At 33.5% G+C, this 16,976-nt stretch overlaps 2 protein-coding genes across 3 annotated transcripts in view; one reads left to right on the forward strand and one right to left on the reverse strand.

Moving 5' to 3' along the window:
• LOC139518101 (filamin-A-like) overlaps nt 1-4,807 on the reverse strand; it is a 46,872-nt gene extending 42,065 nt beyond the window's left edge. The window contains exon 1 of one of the 2 annotated variants that reach the window (XM_071309763.1): nt 4,243-4,807. In XM_071309763.1, the coding sequence (XP_071165864.1) occupies nt 4,243-4,555 (313 nt within the window). In that variant the 5' untranslated portion in view covers nt 4,556-4,807. The remainder of the gene's footprint in view (nt 1-4,242) is intronic. The other variant, XM_071309764.1, reaches the window with a different exon arrangement.
• An 8,366-nt stretch (nt 4,808-13,173) lies between these two features.
• On the forward strand, nt 13,174-15,974 carry LOC139518102 (leucine-rich repeat-containing protein let-4-like). The gene is made up of 2 exons (XM_071309765.1): nt 13,174-13,230; nt 14,581-15,974. Exons 1-2 carry the CDS (start codon nt 13,183-13,185, stop codon nt 15,952-15,954), a joined length of 1,422 nt encoding a protein of 473 aa, XP_071165866.1. The 5' UTR covers nt 13,174-13,182; the 3' UTR covers nt 15,955-15,974.
• Nucleotides 15,975-16,976: the final 1,002 nt, after the last annotated feature.

Here is a 16,976-nt window from a genome sequence, read left to right on the forward strand (position 1 = left end):
CGAATCTGTGTGTCTGTTCGTAGGCAAATAAAATTGAGAATGGAAATGGGGAATGTGTCAAAGAGACAACAACCCGCCCAAATAAAAAAAACACACAACAGCAGAGGGTCACCAACAGGTCTTCAATGTAGCGAGAAATTCCCGCACCCGGAGGCGTCCTTCAGCTGGCCCCTAAACAAATATATACTAGTCCAGTGATAATGAATATCCCCGAAATGGTATTATCGCACGATAACCAGTAGCGATGAGCCAATCTATTTTTAGGATTGTATTGTTTGCAATTGGTTTCCTTCTGACCAACCTTCATTATGCTTGATTTTCACTAGCAGATGTTATAGGGGGTCTTCTTGACCTCGGAAGGTATTTAACATCGTTTCTTGACTGATTTTTATTCACAAAACGACTTATAGTGGAATGGTGATGACCAACAATACGAGCACTTGTCACAGCGACATACCTGCTTCCCTCATGCTGATTATCTGCCATCTTGCTGTAGTTATGAGTTGTGGATGACCAATTACAAGGTCTCAATCACATAAATTTATAAACTTGGTTATTTTAAGTGTTGAAAACAAAGAGGATAAAAACAGCTGTTTTAGTGTTTACGAGTACAGTACCTGCATATGCAGATAAGAACTGATAGAGTCGATATTTATTGATTAAACTCAGGTGATATTTGAATAATGTTTAATTAGTTCTATTTCAACAAATTATTTAACAAAAAAATTAAAAGTGTTTTTTTAATTTGAATTTCAATTTGGTGTTGCAATACTTTTTTCCATGTGTATTTATTATAAGAACACATTCAACCGAAAAAAAACCTCGTCTTTGTTATTTTATTTTAAGTGTGAAACATCAATGAGACGATAAATAAAAAATACATAAAAAGGTCATCCAGGACGATTTACAATTGTCCATAAATAGCAGGGACTACTTATATATTAGTATCATATCTCTTCAACATCAAGTTCACAAAAATAAAACATACAAACAACATACGATAAAACAGAAACAAACAAAACAACATCACCAAAATAACCCAACCCTTCTCACCCTAAAAATAATAAGAACACAACAAAATAGAGAGAAATAGAGAGAAACCCGAAACTATTTAACAAAGTAGGTATAACGTTCAAGGTTCCTGGACATGAGGCGAAGTCTAACCAGTTCTTTTAGAACTCAAATTTCCTTATTCAATCGGTACAGACCATAAAAATCAATAAAGAAAACATATACATGCGAAACAGTGAAGAAAAGTTTTGACCAATTTTTGAAAACATAATCACCGTTTTTAATATTTTTTGTGATCATTTAAAGTTGAGATTTCATTGCAAACACGTGCTCATTTAACCAATTGAGAAATATACACTATTGTACATCCAAAACACATAAGGAAAGGAAATTGCCAAAAGGAAAAATAACATCGCCTAGTTTGTCAAAATGTGCCTTTACTTCTTAATAACAATAAATTATATGTTAGTAGGAGTTTTTATTTTGCGTTTGACTACTTTAAAAAAAGTAATTGGAGATTACATGCTAATGTACCTTTAAGAGCTCATACGACCGCCCTGTTAATCAAATAAAACATAAAAATCATTAAAATAACATTACTCATTACATTTTTTATACTAGCACTCGTCAAGGGAAGGTCTCTTGTGGAATACATGTACATTTTACCTTAGTCGTGATGACACAATTTGATTGTGGCGTAATTTAAATGTCAATAAGGAGAGTATTTAGATTTGTAGCAAGATGAGACCAATTCTTTGAACACTCTGACTTTATAGAAAGCGTAGCCATAATAGTTGGTGCCAGTGTAGAATAAGAATATATATTTATCCGTAACGTATACAACCTTGTTGAGTTAGGGTTTGTTTTGTAATATATCTTAGCATGTGCAAGTCAAATATTAATCGTTTTTGAAGTGTACAATTTACACTACACTGAAAACTTTTATCTAAATGCATAGTTTCACATTTATCTTTTGTTAAAATTTTGTTTCGTTGGATCTGAATGGCAATAACCCACGATCCAAACTAGTAATACGAATAACGGAACGACAATTTTATGGGGAGCGGAGCAAGAGGATTTGAAAAAGAATAACCTAGTCTGTATAGAGCTGGAAAAAATAACCTTGCATAAAACAGGATGAAAATTAATAATTTGCAACAATAACTGTAGGTAAAAAAAGTATAAAAAAGTACATCCCCAACCCCCTCCCCCAGAATATCAAATGGTCGTCCCCTAATTAAAGGTATCAATTTTTAACTATTGTATAAGTAAGTAAATAGATTTTCTTTAAACTTGTATTTATGACGCCATGGGGCTTGTCAAATTATAATTAGTACATGTACATTCAACTGGAAAGATCATTGACTTATTTAGTGATTTAACTGTTTGACATGTATTTATCTTCCACCGGTAAAACTAACGTCAATTGTTCTATTGTATATACTTTTTCAAAATATTTTGTCTGCAGTAAATTCTGCACCGTTATACAAGTTGTCTGAGACCAAGAATGTAGATGCAAAAATATAAGATTAAGCAAGTTATTCTTTTTATTTCCCTGGCTTAATAAACAACAAGATTTTTATATTCCTGCGTCTGCGATTGATACATTATATTTTCCCAACGTATATAACCAATGCATACTTGCTATAACAAAGCTAAAATTGTTGAATCATAAACTTTGCACTGCAACCAAAAATGCATCTAAACTTACTCTACATTCACTAGCTACAATCGTTAGTCTGCATTATATTATACATTGCATCTAACGGTCAAACCGTTACTCTGCATTGAAAGAGGGACGAAAGATACCAAAGGGACAATCAAACTCAAAAATCTAAAACAAACTGACAACGCCATGGCTAAAAATGAAAAAGACAAACAGAAAAACAATAGTACACATGACACAACATAGAAAACTAAAGAATAAACTACACAAACCCCACCAAAAACTAGGGGTGATCTCAGGTGCTCCGGAAGGATAAGCAGATCCTGCTCCACATGTGGCATCCGTCGGGTTGCTTATGTGATTACAAATCCGGTAAATAGTCTAATTCGGTAGGTCACATTCATGAAAGGGAAGGGGATTGTAGTTACGACGTGAGGAACATGACTTAGACAATGCCCCTAATCGTTACTATGCATTTCCACAATACGTGCAGCTTTGCATTGCACTTATTGCAACGAAATGTAATTCTCATCTTTACATTTCTATATTGATTTGCTTTGTAAGATACATTACATCTCACCATATCTCTATATTTCACGAACAGTAAGCTTCTGTATAACATTCACATTTGTCTGTATTTCCATAAATATTAGATTTCTATAATTGTCCTATAATACCTCGAATATTACATCTCTGCATTGATAGATGCATTGCTACGGACCATTGCTAGATTTATCGCTACGAACATTTCATCTCTCAATAGGTAGATAAATTGCTACGAACATTAATTCTGTTAATTGCTAGATGCATTGCAACGAACATGTGCATTTCTACAAATTAATTTCTCTGAAATGTTGTGAGAAGTTAATTACTACATTGTAGCAAACATTTCGCCTCTACATCGCTCTGAGTTGTAGCAAATAATCATACAACTCTCACTAAAACTCTCACTAAGAATTCCAAACAACAGAACAACTCAAAAAGTTCCGTGGTAAGCATGTGTACACAATTACGTAATAAACTTCAAACTCAAATATTGAAGTCAGATTAACGATAAGAAAAAATAGTTTCTACAATGAAGAAAGAGCTACATATATGCTAACAAACACATAGTACTAATCTATGTAGGAGATGTAAGTCTATAAAACACAAAAGGTCATTTTTAATCTGATGTAAAATTCAGGGACGAACGTCTTTAAATAGAAGGCACTGAAACTATACAGATCGTTTCGTTCATCTAAGCAACGAAAAGATACAGATTATTTAGCTCAACTGTTTTGATAAAATAACACAGTAGAAATTTTATGACACGATGAATTACTTTAATGACAACATTAAAATTAGAATCATTTCGTCATGCTGATGCATTTTATGTAATTCATTTTCGTCACATTTGTTGAATTCATAATAACATTGCGGCCTCGTATTAATGTGGAAAAGTTTTGAAGGAGTTTTGGATATGAAAAATGACGTTGCTGTAGCCAAATACTATAAAAACAGTTGCTTCAAAATTGACTATCATTTAAATATTTAGAGAGATTTCAATCTGTATCTACAGTACTTACCTATACTAACTATCCTTACGCCATCGCTACTTATAGCCTCTAATGCTACTGTAATATTTTGTAGCCGTGCATACTGATTGTCTGACCTGTTAGTTATACCCAATATCTGCTGTCTTTGTAATACTTCCACTAATGTACCTAAATGTTCCGATAGTTCACTTCTTATATCACGAACGACAACCCCTTTGGTGTTTAGTTGTTCGTTTACCCAGTTTGTGAATGTGTTTTTCTGTATATCCTCCCATTGCATGTTACTAGTAGGCACCAGATCGTATAGACTGTCCTTGGTAAAGGATATTGTCTTCCTATTCATAATTACAGGTCTATTACTCTATTTACATCCGATTGGAGAAAGTTCAATGAACGCTCACAACGTGAAACCTTTAGAATTTATACCCTTGTATATAACACATTATTACGCCATCCTTTTCAATTTGTCCGTCAGTTCGAATTTGGCAAAGACTTTTAGTTATCAGTATATAAATACAAGGACTTTTGCATTATATCAACAACGCCCCGAGCTGATTTTCGGCATGGTCGGTTGAACCTATGTTATCATTACACCGTAACCACCAAGGATACTGGGTTTATTCATAACTTCTTCACTAAATTCCGAGCCAATTTTAATATTTTTTACCAAATTTGAATTTGAAAGATTGCTCATTCATGTCTTTAATATGTGTAGGAGGTAAAAACCGGTTTACATTTGCTTACTTAAAGTCAGATATGTAAATGCAAAAAACATAATGTTTGAATCTTTTAAAGACCCATCTTTCGTTTACAAGTAGTAGTACAGATACATATTTAGATTTGATCCAAATATTCACTAACTCTACAGAACTTTTTAAAGACTTGTTTTTTTACCGAGTGAATTCCTAACCATTGATCTTTTACCAAACTTACTTAACAGGTGAATAAGGAAACCGGTTTGCACATAATGTGTACATTATATTAAAAGTGTGCATACTAATAGACATTAAATCATATAAAGTTATGCATTATGTAAACATTTAATTTATGATACAATATAATATACCTGCTATGAAGAAGACATCAAAATAGTTACTTAATAGTCTACAAACAGTAATGAGGTAAAAAAAACCAACAGAGACAGTTAATTTTGCTTAAAATAAACAGATGAGATGCATACATTTACATGTTGTATTATGTTGAAGCAATTGTATACATATAAGATGTAGAAAACATTCCGTGCATTCATTTTAATTATGATAGTCTTTGATGCGATGTGATTTTGGAAAATATATAGTAAATGTCATTCTAATCTTGTAATTTTCACAATAAAGCAAAGATGCGTTAAAAGTTAATGAAATGTAAAACACATCTTTAATCGAGCGGAGGTGGTTTTTACTTTTTATTCCGTTACATATTTACTATCAATGTAAGCTGCAGTACCAATTCAAATCGTATTACATTTATATTAACATGCTTATTCATCTGAAAGACACTTTAAAAATAATCAAGCAATTCATGGTGGCGACATTAAAGTATTATCATCGAAGATAACTTTTAATCTGAATGTTTATACCACATGAGATCTATATACTTCAAACTGACATCAAAATGATATCATTTTTTCTTGTTTAATGCAAAAACTATTTGTCATTTATTTAAAAATTATATTCGGTCTTCATCGCAAATTTTAATTTAAAAGCTCATTCAAGACCGACGACAACAACACGTATTGTATATGATCGACCATGTTCATGGACCCTGTTCTCTTAAAATGGAGAAATGGAAATAAAATTGAGAATGGAAATGGGGAATGTGCCAAAGAGACAACAACCCGACCGTAGAAAAAAACAACAGCAGAAGGTCACCAACAAGTCTTCAATGTAGCGAGAAATTCCCGCACCCGGAGGCGTCCTTCAGCTGGCCCCTAAACAAATATATACTAGTTCAGTGATAATGAACGCCATACACATTTCCAAATTGTACACAAGAAACTAAAATTAAAATAATACAAGACTAACAAAGGCCAGAGGCTCCTGACTTGGGACAGGCGCAAAATTGCGGCGGGGTTAAACATGTTTGTGAGATCTCAACCCTCCCCCTATACCTCTAGCCAATGTAGAAAAGTAAACGCATAACAATACGCACATTAAAATTCAGTTCAAGAGAAGTCCTAGTCTGATGTCAGAAGATGTAACCAAAGAAAATAAACAAAATGACAATAATACATAAATAACAACAGACTACTAGCAGTTACCTGACATGCCCGCTTCAGACTTCAATTAAACTGACTGAAAGATTATGATTTTAACATATGAACATCAGGCACAATCCTTCCCGTTAGGGGTTTAGTATCATACCATCATAACATATATGAGAAGAACATAACCCGTGTCATGCCAACAACTGGTTTTTTAATAAATGTGTGTTAGTTCCGATGCAAAGACCCTATAAGTGAATCAATATTAACACCAAAATATGCAATCTTTAATGACCTGACAACAGTATCGTAACTATATCCCTTCTTAATAAGTCTATTCAAAGGTAGTCTATTTATCGATTATTTAAACATTTTTCAACCCCTTTTAAAGTCCTAAAATTATAGTCCGGTTACTCCTGTCTTCTATTAGTTTTAGTTACTGTGACAGTCCAGACGTCGACATCAATGCGTATCTTCCTGCACTGTGTCCACATGACCATATATGAATATAAGATGTGGTACAAGTGCCAATGCGACAACTCTCTATCCAAATAAACTCATCATAGATACCAGGATTATAATTTTATATTTACGCCAGACGCGCGTTTCGTCTACAAAAGACTCATCAGTGACGCTCGGATAAACAAAATGTTTTAAAGGCCAAATAAAGTACGAAGTTGAAAAACATTGAGGACCAAAAATTACTAAAGGTTTCCATGTGTGTTTGCTTTAGTTAAATTGACGTTTAATAACCCTTTTCAGCAAGTAAAATACTTGCTGCCCCATTGTATGGTGATTACAGCACAAATCTGTCGAAACAGAATTATTAGGAAGAACCACTGAAATCGATATAACATAAGAGTTACGGTCACCACCACGATTTGGTTGACCGATACCATATGCATAAATCTCAAATCAATAGCGACATGTTTGTATTAGATACCTGAATAGTGGTCCAAATTGTTATTTTACTGATTGTGTGTTTTACCCGGCTATTAAGTTTTGACTGATTATGGACTCGCATGGCGGATGCTTCAAGACCGTTTCAATGCAATTCCCTCAGTTTAAATGTGTTACCTTGATAATCTTTACTTTTGAAAATCGGTAAACTACTATAGTACTGTTGCCTCTAATTTACACAGTAATCCATGTTAAGTAATTTATATCTTCTGATATGTAGCTTGAAGAATTTAATCTTAAGTATGATCTGTAACTGAGCTTCAGTATATCCCATTAAAAAACTTCATAACCAGCACATGAAGACACGATCGTGTATCAACACGTCTAATTCTTAATGTTCTTACACACACAAAATGTTTAGAATATAAAAAAAAAGAAGATGTGGTATGATTGCCAATGAGACAACTCTCCACAAGAGACCAAAATGACACAGAAATTAACAATTATATGTCACCATACGGCCTTCAACAATGAGCAAAGCCCATACCGTATAGTCAGCTACAAAAGGCACCGAAATAACAATGTAAAACAATTCAAACGAGGAAAACCAACTGCCTAATTTATGTACAAAAAATGAACAAAAAGCAAATATGTAGTTACATAAACAAGCGACAACCACTGCATTGCAGGCTCCTGACTTGGTACAGGCACATACATACAGAATGTGGCGGGATTAAACATGTTAGCGGGATCCGAACCCTCCCCTAACCTGTGACAGTGGTATAACAGTATAACATAAGAACGAACTATAAAAATCAGTTGAAAAAGGCTTAACTCATCAGATGGATAAAAATAGAGAAGTCTTTTTTTCATACTTTAAAGTAGCATATTAATGTTTATCTAAAATTATGTTTGGATTAGTAAGATTTATTAAGAGTAAGCCCCGTTTGGCATTTAATGATGCAGATTAAGAAAGGTTTTAGTGCTATAATGCATGTGTTTTTAAATCAAGACCCTACTTACTCCAACAATAAACAGATACTAGTATATCACTCAAATTAATTTAACGATACGATGAATTACATTGATAATAATCTCTGGTAAAAAAAATTTGACGGAGGAATAACAGAGTTACATTTCTTTTCCCAGTTAGATAGTGGGTAGCAGATTTCATATTAGAATAATTGAGACTATCTTTTCAGAATAACCAAAGATTTTTTGCTTCACATAATACACTAATAACACATTTTTACTAGTTTCTAGTCTAGCAGTTCCTCTCAGGTCTAGAGATGTATTGTATGATATTTTATTTCTTCAAACTATACACTAAAAGATACAAACTAAAATACTAAAAGATCATATTAATAAGCGCATGCATACACAAATATGATTGGTTGATTGATGTTTGCTTAACGTCCAGTAGCGAATAGTTCAATGCATATTTCGAACAAAAATAAATGGACCAGTCATTAATTTAACTTGAAAATGAGGATTAATTGGATTGGGAAGACGAACTTTTACTTTGTAACAAGGAACATAAGGAGCTGCTAGTAATACACCCTACAAGGTTTTAATTTCCCATTCCTACGAATTGTTGTTGTGTATTTATACATCCGTCACAGTCAACTGGAAATATAAAAAAGAAGATGTGGTATGATTGTAAAATGAGACAACTATCCACAAAAGACCAAAATGACACAGACATTAACAACTATAGGTCACCGTACGGCCTTCAACAATGAGCAAAGCCCATACCGCATAGTCAGCTATAATAGGCCCCGATAAGACAATGTCAAACAATTCAAACGAGAAAACTAACGGCCTTATTTATGTAAAAAAAAAGAACGAAAAGCTTCTTTTTGGCATGGGTTTTATTGCTGGAAGGGGGAATTCTTTGAATAAATTTAGATTTACTAAGTTATCCTTTGGGTCATTATGATAGAAAACAATTCCCATGCTCTTTATACCCTGCAAAATCTTTTTAAAACTAAGAGCATTGCATTAATTGGTATTTTTTGTACCTATAAATCATTTTATTTAAAAGGTTGGAGATCCTGATGCTTATACCTTGTATACAAATGCCATATGCTACGAATTTTGCGTCATGTTTTCATTGCCCCTATTCTTTATTGTGTATAGTTTAGCGACTGCTTAAAATAATGTGTAGTTATTGACATGTGTTTATTCTTACACATTATGAGTAATGTGAAAACTATATCAAGTTTATGGATTCTTGCAAGATCTTCGTGTCCGTCAAACAGGGTTCGCTTGACCATGTCGTCATTCTGAAAAGTAAAATCACAAAAATACTGAACTCCTAGGTTCAAAACAGAAAGTCCCTAATTAAATGGCAAAATTAAAAGCCCAAACGAATGCAAACAACTGTTATATTTATGACTTGGTACAGGCATAGTCTTATGTAGAAAATGGTGGATTGAACCGGATTTTATAGCCAACTAAACCTCTCACTTGTATGACAGTTGTATCAAATTTAACTCTATTGACAACGATGAGTGAACAAAACAAACAGTCATAATAGGTAAAAATGTCAAAATTACAGCAGTCAACATTGTGTTATAATCCTATTCACTAAAAAAAAACATACAAATATGTAACAAAGAAGCACAAAATAGCATATAGACCCATCAGCTTAGCAAAAGTTAAAGTTAAGAATACACAAATTTACCCAAAGTACAATAACACAATGACGGGATGTATCAGTACAGAGCCACGTCATATATGTAACAAAGAAACATAAAAGGCATATAGACAAAGCACATAGCAAAAATGAAAGACAAGCAAAACACAAGTTTTATAATAGCACAATAAGACACAAGAATACACGAACTTACCATAGTACAATGACGGGATGTTTAAGTACAGAGTCACGCTAAATGTATCGAAGTAGCACCAAAAGGCATAGAGACAAAGCACATTAGCAAAAATGAATGACAAGAATTCGAGAATATCATGAACAATAAAGACAGGATGTACAAGTGCCACAAGTATCTTAATCACAATAAAAACAAACAGATATTTAACAAGAAGCACAAAATAAACAGCCTCATTCATTGCTTTCTTATTTTAGAATTTTACTTATGTATGTTAAATCCACCCATAACGATTGAAAGATTTTAAGTACTGGACCGAATAATTAGATTAAAATTGACTCGCATAGAATCGCGCGTTTGACGTCAGAATGTGAACGAATTAAAATAATTTTGTCGTTCAAACTATTTAAATAATATAATCTATAGCTCTTTAGACAAATCTTCTGCAGAATGTTAATTATAATTTTACCTTCCCTTCTTGCCGCTTGCTTGTCTATATGTTTATAGTGTATTTCTTCTAAAAAAAAAAGAGCCAAAATAAAAGAAACACAAAAGGGCATACAGGCAGATCAATAGAAATTCGAAAGACCAGATAAAAAATTTATAATAGAACAATAACACAATAGCGGGATATTTAAGTCTTGAGCCACATATGTATAAAAAAACACAAAAAGTCACACAGACAAAGCAAATATGAAAGATAATGCAAACAACATAATGACAGGAACCATGCATATCAAATGGATGTGATCAAAAACTGACTAAACAGTAAAAGTAATATTAATAAAGACAAATAAAAGAACTCTATAACACGTATTAAGATGATGCATACCCCTAACGGGAAGGATTGTGCCTGATGTTCATATGATGAAATCATAATCTTTCAGTCAGTTTAATTGAAGTCTGGAGCTGGCATGTCAGTTAACTGCTAGTAGTCTGTTGTTATTTATGTATTATTGTCATTTTGTTTATTTTCTTTGGTTACATCTTCTGACATCAGACTCGGATTTCTCTTGAACTGAATTTTAATGTGCGTTTTGTTATGCGTTTACTTTACTACATTGGTTAGAGGTATAGGGGGAGGGTTGAGATCTCACAAACATGTTTAACCCCGCCGCATTTATGCGCCTGTCCCAAGTCAGGAGCCTCTGGCCTTTGTTAGTCTTGTATTATTTTAATTTTAGTTTCTTATGTACAATTTGGAAATTAGTATGGCGTTCATTATCACTGGACTAGTATATATTTGTTTATGGGCCAGCTGAGGGACGCCTCCGGGTGCGGGAATTTCTCGCTACATTGAAGACCTGTTGGTGACCCTCTGCTGTTGTTTTTTATTTGGTCGGGTTGTTGTCTCTTTGACACATTCCCCATTTCCATTCTCAATTTTATATAAAAAAGAAGATGTGGTATAATTGCCAATGAGACAACTCTCCACAAGAGACCAAAATGACACATAGATTAACAACTATAGGTCACCGTGCGGCCTTTAACAATGAGCAAAGCCCACACCGCATAGTCAGTTATAAACAACGTGTACGTTGAATCTATACTTCAAGACTATGGTGTACTATTTGTGAAGTTGATACGAAATATTTATCAACAAGGTCTTGGTACCTTCCAATGAAATTGTTAATAACAGTGACATACCCCTGGTTCATCAACTTTCTGCCCAGACACTGCTGACGTTTTACAAAGTCTGAGAAGGAGCTGCAAGCTCTTAAATACCGAATAAGTTGGGAAATGTATATCCCATATACAGGTGAAGTTGTTATATTGCTACTAAGGTTGGGAAAATTGATAATTTCAAAATTAAAATCGTCTCGTTTGTCACAGATTCTGGTACTGAGATGACTGTCTGGTGTATGTCAAATTCGAGGTATAAGTCTAAAAATGAGGTGGAGGAAGCCGTGTCTGTTGTTTCTTTAATTTCTAGTTCTGGGGATATATTAATACAACTTTAAAATTTTGATGGATTCAGTCGAGGATTATGCCAGGCAATGGTTTAAGCGCGAGATGGAAGACGTAGACACTCTTTCAGAATGGATTGAGGCAGTGAGGTCGTTGATACAAATCAGAATTAAGAAACTGAATGGGTCTATCAATGCCCATGCTACGTCAATCTTTAAAGACCCAAATGTTACGAAACACTTATCCTACCTCCATGACAAATATGTTGTTGTCCCCGCAGATAAACTTCAGCCCCAAACAACATCGTTTTTGTGTGTAAAACTCATTACATTAACTGCTTGATAAACGAATTAGGTATTGACAATTCACTTGGAAACTCAACATATACCCTCAGGACACTTACCAAAGAGGAAATCCTGGATAATCATAGGTCTGTTCTATGTTCCTTGGAAATTTCAACCAAAGATGAAGAACTGGATCTTCCATCACTGTATTGGATACTTGAACTACATAAGTGTCCTTACAAACAACGGTATATTGATGGGTCTTCCAAGTGCTAAACGAAACCTCTTACTAAATTATTAACATATATTTTATCAACAATCAAAGACGGGCTTCAAAGTTATTGTGAAACTGCCTATTCTAGAGGTGGCGTGAAACAGACGTGGACACTTAAAAATTCCAAAGATCTTTTAGAGTACATACAATCTAACTCTCTTTCATTTTGTAATAGTATTAAAACATTTGACTTTTCTACTCTTTACAGAAGTATTCCACATTACAAACTAAAAGACAAATTGAAAGAGTTGGTAGTGCTTTGTTTCATAAGACTATAACAATCAAAACCAAGGAGTAAACAAAGACTTATAAAACCAAAAGACATTTACATCACCAGTTATAAAAAAGAATGGCCAACGTAGATACAAGTATCTCGTTTTAGGGAGGGAAAAATCCTTCTTTGTAAAGAATAACTCTGATTCAAACAAAAAATTCTCTGAAACTAACATTATCAAGATGCTTGATTTCATGATTGACAACATATTTAATTGATTTATGTAAAAAAAAATATTCCAATAAATTGGTTAGATATAAGTAGAATATATGTTATCTTTAAGATAACAGAATTTGCACATGACAAACTGTACCCTTACGTTTAGAACTTTGACAACGATTCAACAGGTAAGACGAACATTTTATCTCTAGACTAAAGCTATTTAGTGGAAACATCAACACCAGTCCCGTGAACATGTTTTTTGTATAATTATATTTGTTCGTTTTGTACATGCAACAAAATTGTATATAAGATGTTAACAATTTCAGTTAAATATACAAAAGATATAAAAATAAAGTACACATTGTATGACTGCCATTGAGAAGTTTACTGTCCACTTATGAGCAGGTGTTTTGAAACAACTGAAGGTCACCATTATTGATTCCTCCAGTTACAAAATGCACAACAAATATCCACTGAAGAAATTGTCATCTGATAAATAACGATATATACAAAAACTTTCAATACGATTTAATTTAATAAAAAAAAAATAAAAAAAAACAATTAGATAAACATTTAAATAAATAATTTAATCAGAAGTGGTTAAAACCAGTTTTTATTGGAAAAAGTAAATCACAAAAATACTCAACTCCGGGGAAAATTCAAAATCAAAAGCTCAAACACATCAAACGAATGGATAACAACTGTCATATTCCTGACTTTAAAGAGGCATTTTCTTATGTAAAAAATGGTGAATTAAACCTCATTTTGCCCAAAAAAAAATCCTAAACCTCTCAATTGTAAGATAGATGCATCAAATTTCATAATATTGACAACGATGTGTGAACAAAACAAACAGACATAATTAAAAATGTTAAACATAAGGGAACAACATTCAACATTGTGTTTTAATCTTAATCACTATAAAAACAAACAAATGTGTAACAATAAAAATGGCATATATACCAAGCATAATAGCAACAATGCAAGACAAGAATACACAAATTTACCATACTAGTAGTACAATAACACAATAATGGTATTTTTAAGTACAGAGACACGTCATATATGTATCAAAGAAACATAAAAAGGCATATAGACAAAGCACATTAGCAAAATTGAAAGACAAGAATACGAAAATGTTTCGCAATACCACAATAACGGGATGTATAAGTACAAAACCACGTCATATGTTTCAAAGAAACACCAAAAGACATTAGCAAAAATTCCACTATCATCTACAAGAACACGAGAATTATCTTAGAAAAATAACACAATGACTGGCTGTAGAAGTACCTAGCCACGTCAAATGGATATCAATAAAATCAGTTTAAAGAATAGAATGTTTTACCTTCGATCAAATAGTAAAAGGAAACCCCTTTGTTACCTACTACATTTTACACAGTGTAAATGAGTTCGAGTACTTTCTCAGCATTTTCAAAAACGATGCAGATATCAACACAATAATGGTTAAGATTTTTGCTATACTGATCGCTATATCAGTTCAGTAATTATTTATATCAAACATTTTGTTTCAGATGTTGCTGTTATTGGTATTAGTGTTGTTGGGTAACACGGTGAAGGTGGAAGGAGCGTGTAAAACGATTGGAAGTGTGTACGATTGCACTAACTCTGGACTTACTTCACTACCAGATTTTACATCTATCCCAAGTCCTGATTCAATAACAACTGTAAACCTTAACAACAATAACTTAAGAAACATTTCAGCTCATGCATTTAATGGATTAACACACAAAGATTTAGAGATAAATTTAGGTCAGAATCACATAACAGCCATTGCGGATGGCGCTTTTGATGCTGTTTACGATACACTTGTAAAACTTACACTTAGATCTAATAATTTGAGGGATTTGTCACATGCCCAGGATATTGGCAAATTGAATAAGCTGTCGTATTTAGATCTGAAGGATAACGATTTCCCAGATGGAACAACTTTGGATAGTGGTCCTACTGATAATGTTTTCCGTCTAATTGGGGACTCTATAACGGAATTTCATTTTGGAGGACACAATATTGCCACTTGGCCGAGAGTTGCCTTAACCCATTTTCCGAAATTAAATACCTTGAACTATGAAGGAGGGTATCTAGCCAATGTACCCTATGATGGATTTCATGGTTTTGAACACACGTTAGAAAAGTTGCACATATCACACACACAACTTAGACAAATACCACTGGCAATATCACAACTTACGCAGCTCAAAGAGTTATATTTTGATGATAATGTCTATGTACATGACAGTGGAATTTTTGCCCAAGCGTTTGCCACCTTAACTCATACAACTAGTCCACTTGAAGTGTTAAGTCTTCAAAATGACGGATTATCGCGATTCCCTGCAGTTTTGAGAAATCTTGTCAATCTTAAAGACTTGAATATGGGTAGGAACAGCTTATGGTACGTCGCCGATGATGCGCTGTCACTTCTTATTAATGCTTCTATAACAAAAATGGGTTTAAGTGGATGCCATCTTGACAGAATTCCACAAGCTTTACTTAAATTACCCAGCATGGCAGAGCTTGATGTATCGAACAATAATATACAAAGTATTGAGCGGTATGATATGAGTAACCAGACGACTATAACGAAATTGAATGTATCTCACAACCCTCTGGCGTACATTTCTACTGAAGCATTCCAATCATTGCCGGCATTAGGGGTTATTGATTTCTCATCCACAGCCATGACTCAGATTCCGAGAGCAATCTTAAACACCCCCGCGCTTACGACTTTAGACTTATCTCATTGTCTTATCGAATGCACCTGTGATTTGACGTGGATATTAATTTCCCGTCTTCCCGCAAAAACATTTCTTGGGACTTGTGAAACTATTGAACAACCTGTTGAAACTTATATACAGTCACGAGTACCAACCTGTCCTGCAAGGCGTTAATAAATATATTTGAATATTTAGTTTATTTATTCATACTTGCATGACATAGTATCATCCCTTAAAAGTGTCACGACACGAAATCAGATACCTTCTGTGGTATATTTCGCTTTTCATGATTGTTTGTTTAGGGTGAATTGGTAGGAAAATCATTTCCCGTTTATATGATATAATAGACGGTTATATGATTAGTTTCACGATGTGCTAGTAACCTTATACGGGGTCGGTATATAAATTCCATATGGGGTTCGAGCGATTATACTGACCCCGTATATATAGTATATTAAAGGTCACTAGCATACTGTGTAGCGTATTCATCTTACTGACTATCTTAATTTGTGGAAATTAATCTTTTGACCTTTTTAAGTGATTATGTCTTCGTCTTTAACAACATGCCTCTATTGGTCTATACAAATGCCCACAATAACAATTTGTTAGCGATTATGTGCCACTTAGTACGCTATGCCTTTCTGCTTATACTATTAAGTACTCAAGGGCATATTGTTAATAATATTTATAACTTAAAGCCTTTCTGCCTATACTATTAAGAACCCAAAGCCTTTCTGCCTATGTCACTTGGTACTCAAGCCTTTCCGCCTATACTTTTTAGTTCACAAAGGCATTCTGTCAATAACATTAAGTCCTCAAGGGCATTCTGTTTATGATATTAAGTTCTCAAGGACATGCTGTCTATAATATTAATTTCTCAAGGGCATTATGTCTATAATATTAAGTTCTCAATGGCTTATTGTCTATGATATTACGTACTCAAGGGCGTTCGGTCTATAAGCTTAAGTATTCAAGGGCAAATTGTCCATAATATTAAGTACTCAATGCCTTATTGTCTATGATATAAAGAACTGAAGGGCATTCTGTCTATACTATTAGTTCTCAAGGGCATTCTGTCTATAATATTTAGTACTCATTGGCATTCTTTCTATAATATTAGTTCTCAAGGGCATTCTGTCTATAATATTTAGTACTCAAGGGCATTCTTTCTATAATATTAGTTCTCAAGGGCATTC

The sequence above is a fragment of the Mytilus edulis genome, chromosome 3, assembly GCF_963676685.1.
Source record: "Mytilus edulis chromosome 3, xbMytEdul2.2, whole genome shotgun sequence".
In the NCBI taxonomy this organism is placed as follows: Eukaryota; Metazoa; Mollusca; class Bivalvia; order Mytilida; family Mytilidae; genus Mytilus; species Mytilus edulis.

What these genes read in the sequence shown, in the direction of transcription:
- LOC139518102 (XM_071309765.1), top strand. Translation starts at nt 13,183, where the DNA reads ATGACAAACTGTACCCTTACGTTTAGAACTTTGACAACGATTCAACAG. An exon ending in CTTTGACAACGATTCAACAG is followed by an intron (nt 13,231 to 14,580) that starts GTAAGACGAACA and finishes ATTTTGTTTCAG; the next exon opens with ATGTTGCTGTTATTGGTATT.